Source organism: Hydra vulgaris, chromosome 13, assembly GCF_038396675.1.
Source record: "Hydra vulgaris chromosome 13, alternate assembly HydraT2T_AEP".
Taxonomy (NCBI): Eukaryota; Metazoa; Cnidaria; class Hydrozoa; order Anthoathecata; family Hydridae; genus Hydra; species Hydra vulgaris.
This window is the reverse complement of record NC_088932.1, coordinates 47,922,501-47,931,275: the sequence shown is the minus strand read 5'-3', so window position 1 is coordinate 47,931,275 and position 8,775 is coordinate 47,922,501. Positions and strand designations below refer to the sequence as shown.

General features: G+C 33.6%; 1 protein-coding gene across 1 annotated transcript; it reads right to left on the bottom strand.

The window, feature by feature from the left end:
* Window positions 1-1,960: 1,960 nt before the first annotated feature.
* Window positions 1,961-3,826, bottom strand: LOC136089953 (uncharacterized). Its single transcript, XM_065816054.1, has one exon. It carries the CDS (start codon window positions 3,824-3,826, stop codon window positions 1,961-1,963), a length of 1,866 nt encoding a protein of 621 aa, XP_065672126.1.
* Between the last annotated feature and the right edge of the window lie 4,949 nt (window positions 3,827-8,775).

Here is an 8,775-nt window from a genome sequence, read left to right as displayed (position 1 = left end):
AACTCTTTATTAGCATTATTATAGTATTTTAACAGTGTGACAATGATACATTAACAATAGCATGTGTGTGTATTTAGATATAATTTCAGTGTTTTTACTTATTTTTTATAGAGGGATGTGTATGGGCGTATGTCACAGAGTTGGAGTAGAATTATTCGTTTTTCAAGTAGTTATCAGATGGTGTATGTAACAGGGCTCTAGTAGAATATTTGGAGTGGAATGATTCGTTTAATATATAGTTAGTGTGGCGTGGCTTCAGTTATAGGTGTGATAAATATATATAGTAAAAAGATGCAGTGACTATAAAAACAATATTAGATGTAGTACCTTTAGTGTATATGACAGTAATTATGTATTAAATATCATGTATATTTATAGTAATTTTACACATATTATGTAAACCCTGATATGCACAAGCACATAATGTAGTACTGGACACCTAATGTGAAACTAGGTAGTACTGGGCAGTGGTTATGCATTTTGGCTGTACACATACAACCACTAAATGTATATATATACATACCCTTCAACATATATATATATATATACCCACAAACATACATACATATACATAAACATATGTATGTATCTGTCTACAAATATATACATAAATACATACATATGCATAAACATTCACTGATAAAAAATAGTTATGTATATATTCATACAAACACATGAGTATATGTGTGCTCACGCATGTTTATGCACACACATATACCCCATGGACATACATATATATTCATATTATACATACATATTATACATACATATTATACCCCATGGACATACATATATAAGACATCCATATATTATTTATATGTATTATATACATTACACTGGCTATTTCACACATTTATTGTGTTAAATAGGTGTTAGAGTAATGTTATAATGACTCGGTATGGGTTAAGTATAACTCTATAGGCATAAATTAGCAAATATAAATTCTAGAAATATTAGTACAAATAGTAGAATGACAATCATCGGTGTATAGAGTGGTATATGAATAAAATATAGGTGTTTTATTATCCAATTACCCATGTAGTGTCAAGATGACATTCTCATCAGGACCATTAATTGTCATCAGGGAGTTTCGAAGGTCTGGCGCCTGACCAATGGTCGACACCCTGTGGACACTACTTTGCTAAAAACGAGCACGTGCTCAAAATTTGTAAAACACCAGTACTTTGTGATGGGATGGTTTATCTTAGACTTAGTTTGCTCTTTTCTTGGTCAACTCTGACCAGGGCCTTTGTGTATCTACTTGTGAATGTCAATGTAGGTATTCACATAGATAACATATGACATTTATTATGTACCACAGACACGCAACACAAATTGATAGTCATTTTGGTACATATTTATAAATTAAAACTGTATATTTAAAACCTTAGTAAAATGATAAAAAACAAAGACATAAGTCCCCTTACATATAAATATTATTATATATAAATTGTCTACAAATATAATTGCAAATAGAATAAAAGAGAGTTAAGTAATAAAAACATGTGTGCTTACCATTTTGAAAGTAAATATTATCTTTGGTTTAAATCGTGACGAGGATGTAAAATGTGTTCTTGATGATAAATATCCGCTTGTCGTTGTTATAAAAGTTAAATTTAGAATTATCAATAAACAGTGGTATATAGGGAATGTTTAAATGTATAAAGATTGATAGGAATCTTAATCCGCCTAAATATCCAAAGAATGTAAATAAATTGAAGTAATTTTAAACTCACCGCTCTGTATCAGAGTTCAAACAGAATAACATGCGGTTTTAGAAATGGCTTTTATGCTGAATAAGAGACTGAGGCAAGCGAGGCCTGGAACGCCGATGACAAATTTGCGTTAGTTTTTAGAGTCTTGATGAACCAGAGTTTTTGTTCATAAAAAGTTTTGCGTTTCCATTTAGATGATGTTGATAGAGGGGTTGAAGTAAAAGCGGATATTTTTTGTACAGTTATTATTGTTGGTGTTTAGTGTGTATTAGTAAGTCTTTAATAGATTTTAAGTTTGTATGTACTGATAGTGGTTTGTGTGGAAATATGTCCTGTAGTTGTAAGTCTGGGTCAATCATGTTCCAGTTATTAAGAATAATGCTGTTGATTTGTTGTCCAATGGGAGTATATGGTGTAATTATCGTTAGTCGTTCTGTATTTTCCTGCGCTCGCCTGTTGTTGATGAGTTCATGTTGCGTTTTATAAAGCGCTTTTTTAATGTTATTGTTGATGATGTGCAGAGGATAGTCCCTAAGTACTAGTGTCATAGTTAGGTATTTAAGTTCTTTTTTTAGGTTGTTAAGTTCTGTAATGATAGTGCAGTATCTGAGAGCTTGGCTGTATATGGTGCCCGGTATGGTGTGTGTAGGATGATGTGAGTCATAATGAAGTAGTCCTATTGTGTCAGTTGGTTTTCGGTAGATGGTCGTGTGAATGTTTCCTTGATCATTTTTGTACAGTAGTATGTCTAAAAAGTTTATTGATGTCGCTGAGTGATTAAAAGTGAATTTGATAGTTGGATGAATGGTGTTCATGTAGTTACAGATCTGATCTAACACTTCTATGGGTCCTTGAAAAATGAAGAATATGTCGTCAATGAATCTTCTGTAGAAAGTAATGTGGTTCGGAAATTGGTTAGTGATTTGTTCGTCAAGCCTCCCCATGAATAAATTCGCATAGCATGGCGCAACTCGTGTGCCCATTGATGTGCCTGTCAGTTGATGGTAGTGTTTGTCACCAAAGGAAAAAGTACTGTTTGATAGAATTTCTTCTATTAGGTTACCTATGATACCCGGGGATGGGCAGTCAGTTGGTCTATCTTGTATTGGTATGAGCCTCAAGTAGTGTAATGCTGCGTCTATGCCATCTCTATGTGGGATGTTGGTGTAGAGTGATGTCACGTCAGCCGTCACAAAGATGATTTCCGAAGATTGAAGTCGTATATTTTGTAACATGTTGAGAAAGTGTATACTGTCTTTAATGTAGGCTGGTAGTGATTCGACTAGTGGTTGTATGAATTTTGTCAGGTATTCTGATAGATTGTCCGTTGGTCCGCTGCATGCGCTGACTATTGGTCGTAGCGGAATGTTAGGTTTATGAATTTTTGGAAGTCCGTAAAATAGTGGTGGTCTACATGGTTCGTGGGGAAGAAGGAAATCTGCAGTCTGTTCGTTAATTTTATGAAGTTTAAGCATGTATTTTGACATGTCAGTAATTCCTCTCACAATCTTATTCGTTTGGTCAGTCTGGAGCTCTCTGTATACTGTTCTGTCCATTAGCAGTTCATTCACTTTCTGTTCGTATGTTATTTTGTTCATGATGCAGAAACCACCCCCCTTGTCAGTTTTTTTGATAACAATGTCTCGGTTGTTTTGTAAGTTTTTCAGTGCCTGCCATACCTCTGGTTTCAGATTGTTTCTCTTTTTCGGTATCTCTCTGTTCCACATCTCCTCTAGATCTCTGTCTATCTTACCAAAATATTCGAGTATGTTTCCATTCTCTGTTTCTGGAGGTGTCCAACTGGATTTCTTGTAGAATACTAATCTCTTCTGCTCCTTTCTTTCCTTGAAGAACATCTTGAGTCGTAGTTTTCTTTTGAATTTCTCCACACTGGCCTCGTATACTTCTCTTCCTACTTTCTGTGAGTTGGGTATAAACTTCAATCCTTTTCCAAGTGCTTCCTTTTCTTCATTTGTCAGTACGTGGTCAGATATGTTTGTAATCATTTTGTCAGTCAGTGCTGTCAGCATTCTTTTCTTTTCGTTGTCCACCCATCGTTTAAAGTCCCTGTCATGTCTGAAGTTTTCGCCTGGTGGGAAAAGGGTTCTCATGCTGAATGGACCAATTACTCTTCTCTCATTTGATGGAGTGAATTTTCGTTCGTTGTCCTAAAGGTAAGTAATAGTGTGTATCATTTTTGTATTGTACGTATTTGACTGTTTCTGTCCTACATATAAGTGGTATGAGAATTATTAGTGTGTGGCTGTCATTTGTTTTATGAGTGCCACACTAGTGGTATTTTGGTATGTGTACAAATTTGAATAATAGGTAATAATTGCATATAAATACTTATATAAGAGATATAAACAAGGGGAAAAAATATTAATGTGTATGTATAAGACATTGACTGTTAGTAAGTACAGAAATGTAGTACATGCTTGGCAACTGTGTGGTGTGTCATCATGCGATGAATTGCATTAAAAGTGAGTGAAAATAAAAGTGAGTGAAAAGATGAGTTTGCATTAAAAGTGAGGGTTAAAGATGAGTTTGCATTAAAAGTGAGGGTTAAATAAAAAAGATGAGTTTGCATTAAAAGTGAGGGTTGCATTAAAAGTGAGGGTTTGCATAAAAGTGAGTGAAAAGATGAATTTGCATTAAAAGTGAGGGTTAAATAGTTAATAAATGAGTCAGTATTAACATATTTTGATATTTACATATTTAAATAAGCATATACATCATTTAAAAATTACAGGTTTGTGTTATATTATTCCGTAATATGTATTGTTTATAAAGATTCGTGTCCGCTCTTTGTCCTTCAGATATCGTCAAAAATAGTGTCGCGGTTTGGTTTCTGGTAAGGGAGAGGTTGTAGGTTGAGGTATCTCATATGGTTGTAGTGAATGTCAAAGTAATACCATCTATTGTTATGTGATTCTAAGTTCTTCGCAATCCATTTTATTTGATAAATTCGTTTATTAAATTTGGGTGGGTCTCTTTTGAACCCAAGAATGAGGAATGTAAATAAGACAAATGGCGAGCAACCATTCCCTAGGAAAAATATTGTCAATTTAAAAGTTTCCAGGTCTGAGGTGACTTTGTTCCAAAATATTATTTGGATATCGAGTGGCCAGTTTGTCATTGGATAGAAACAGTCTCCATTCATTATCTTGAACATCTTCTCGCGTTCCAGGTTGATTCGAGGGTTTGCAATGCCTGTAGCGTGTTCTAAAGCCTTCTGTAGGTGTCGCTCTACAAACAACGAGTCCTATAATACGTTAAGTATGTATAGAGTCATGGAACATGTTGGTAGCAGTTAAAGGGACATATAAGAGAAATAAGTGCGTTATGGAAAGATATTTATTACACGCTGTTATTTGAGAGTGTTGTTGAAAGTCATGAAGTGTAGTAAAGTTAAATTAGGTGTATAAAGCCTCATAGATTAACTGGAGATGTAAAAAGGTTATAAGGATAGAATTAAAAGGATAAAATAGTCATGAGGAGTAGATAATTGAACACTGATCACATGTAGTTAATCACAAAAGTAACAGAAATTATTTCAAAAAACAATAAAATACAGAAGTTGTGGTAGTCTAGTAGTTGAGAAACATAAGAGTCATTTCCTGTTGTTCTATTAAATTGCGTAGACGGTATCAGTGATGAAGCAGAATTATTCGTTTTATAAGTAGTTATTAAGTGGTCTGTATTATTAGGGTGGTAAACATACATTATCGATTTAAGTGTGTCATGGACGTCTCGAGTACAGTATGGATTCGTGCCCTATGGTACAGTATGAACACAAGAGGACCTCCAACTCTCGCCCGAGACAGGCATCCCAAAAGAAGTTCCACTCTGGGTATACACCAGGGTATCTCGTCAAGGTATCCCATTGTGTTATCTCAAAAGGACTATTCTCAGAGTATCCTGTCAGGACGATTGCCACAGACCTCTGAATTGACACTGGGACCAGAGGACACTTCGTAGGGCTCAGTACAACTTGCATACAATTGTAAGTCACTTTTGTTGACATGAGTGTCGATAAGTGCAGTGTTTTGTTGCAGTATCACGAGTGTCAGTGAGATTTGTGAACTGTTTTGAGTTTTAAAGATGTGTATGTAATGTAGACAGTCAATGCTGTGTACTTGTGTGTCTCTACTGTAATAAAGTGTCTTGATGGTATAAGCTGTTAGTATGAAATTGGTTGAAAGTCATTAAAAATGGTGTAACGTATTTTATATAACATGAGTTTTACAACATGTATTTTAAAAAAATAACTAACTATTGCAACTTGCTAATCTGGAAAATTGAAATAAAAATATACCACTATAGTCACAATAACGTGTGTATATATTTAACAAACAAATAATCTGTATATATATTTTACAACTCATAATCTTGGATTGTATAGAATTTTGTTTTAGTTATAAGATTAACTGTGAATATGTCACGTGACTGTAATGAAACAAGGAGTATCTGAAGTCGAGTAGAATTATTCGTTTTTAAAAAAAAAAAAAAACAGTTAGCAGGTCACCTCTAGTCAGTTGAACAGACTGTACGTATAGCGTGGCTGACTTTGTGTCGTATACAGTGAATATTTATTAATATGTCAAATATTGTTCGCAACTAGAGCAAAAGTCTAGTCACTATTTGGAACACATCAGGCCGTCAAATCCTAAGGGAAAATGCAAAAAAGACTATTTTAGAGTAATTAATAAACAAGTAATTATCAAAAAGGACAAAAGTCCAGTTAGAAGCTTACAATTTAGTGGTAGGCATGGGCAGGACTGATTTTCGTCTGTTTTTAACAATTTGGTACTTTTTTAAATCTGAACCCCCAAAAGAACCCGGTTACTTTAAGGAACACATGCAGCTGTTAAAATGTGAGTGAGAAGGAAGCTATAAATTTCTTGGAGTTAGTGTTAGTTAGACAATGATCAGATAAGTAAGACAGGCGCCCAGTATAGAAGCATTCAGTGAAGAGGGGGAAATTCTAGTCACTCATATTTATATCGCTATATAAAATGTATATCATTTTAGCGCAGATTTTCAATGTATATATAGTTTATATCTAAATTTTGTTTATACCGTTTTATTGAAAATCAATACTTTGTTAAGAAATTATACTTTGTTTATATTTGTTTATTTTATGGTAGTAAAACTCTCTCAATTTATATTAAATTATAATGTATATCCTTCAGGGAAAACATTTGTTAATATTTAGTTTATAATTAATTGTAATTTATACCGTATAAATGAAGCTATTCGATTTACGGTCTATGCCGTTTTAGTGGAGTAATTCGTTTTCTAAACCTGTAAACCATTTTAGTAGAATTTTTCGTTTTATACTTAGGTTATATTTTAATATACCCTTTATTATTATATATAATTTAAATTTATGTGAACTTATCCTCATCTTAATTAATACTCTTTAAATGGAAATATTTGTTTTAAAATTATTATTGTTTTATATTTATGTCTAATTCTTTTAAGTAATGCCTTCGAACGGAAATACTCGTTCTATAAATAAATAAAACAAATTTAAATGTCAGATATAATTACAGCTTAACCGTTCAGTCGATCGTTTTAGTAAATTTGTGTTATAAAAATATGCAGCTTTATAGCAAAAATATTTGTTTTACATTTAGTTTATATTCATAGACAGCGATAAACAGAATAAATCCGTGTACCACCAAGCAACACGACCTCGTCAGCCTCAGACGAAAAATATTAAACACCCAATTAAAACTATAAGACCCCCTAGGATAAGTCCAAAATTTACGATTACTTTATATCTAAATTACTTTATTTGTATGGTTTGTATACTGCCCTGTATACTTTCCTGCTGATCTGGGTGTTGTGTGATGGGTTTGCAATAAAAACTTTTCACCAACAGGTCAACGAGTTGTAAATGTTCTAGGTAATTCAAATAATTGGTTTGTTCTTATATGTTCTATAAGCTTTTATCTAACATACCGGGTTTACAATCTGCATGATTAGAGTTGTACTGACATGAACCAATCAGCTCAGAATAACACTAGTCACATTTGTAAAACTTTTTGTGCCTCTCTTGCTGGGGCTATGGATTTCATTAAGGTGTACTCTTTAATGCTTTTTTCCTGGTCTCTTGGCGTTGTGGGATGTTAGCAGTAGGAATCTCTCACTTACAGGTCAACGAATTGAAGATGTTCCGGGTACTCCGACTGAACAATTCGTTTGAAGTGGTTTGTACAGCTATCACCTACTATGCCTGGATCACGAACTGCATGATTAGTACTAGATCAACTTATATCCAATTCCTCATAACTGTATTATATACATAGACACGTCTGTAATATATCAAATGCTTTTTACTGTCTTTGTGGTTTTTTTTTTTTTTTTTTTTTTTTTTTTTCTTTGTGCACTCAACAACTATTATGCTGATCTGGTTCTTCGTGTGAGGGGTTTGCGAAAAGAACTTTTTACCAATAGGTCAACGAATTGTTATGTTTCGGGTAATCCGACTGATCTGTTCGTCCTAATTAGTTCTTTGAGCTTTCACCTTACATACCGGGTTCACAATCTGCATGATTAGAGTTGTACTGACATGAACTAATCAGCTCAGAATAATACTTGTTACATTTGTAAAATTTTTTGTGTCTCTCTTGCTGGGGCTATGGATTTCATTAAGGTGTACTCTTTAATGCTTTTTTCTTGGTCTCTTGGCGTTGTGGGATGTTAGCAGTAGGAATCTCTCACTTACAGGTCAACGAATTGAAGATGTTCCGGGTACTCCGACTGAACAATTCGTTTGAAGTGATTTGTACAGCTATCACCTACTATGCCTGGATCACGAACTGCATGATTAGTACTAGATCAACTTATATCCAATTCCTCATAACTGTATTATATACATAGACACGTCTGTAATATATCAAATGCTTTTTACTGTCTTTGTGGATTTTTTTTTTTTTTTTTTTTTTTTTTTTTTTTTTTTTTTTTCTTTGTGCACTCAACAACTATTATGCTGATCTGGTTCTTCGTGTGAGGGGTTTGCGAAAAGAACTTTTTACCAATAGGTCAACGA

What these genes read in the sequence shown, in the direction of transcription:
- LOC136089953 (XM_065816054.1), bottom strand. Translation starts at nt 3,826, where the DNA reads ATGAGAACCCTTTTCCCACCAGGCGAAAACTTCAGACATGACAGGGAC.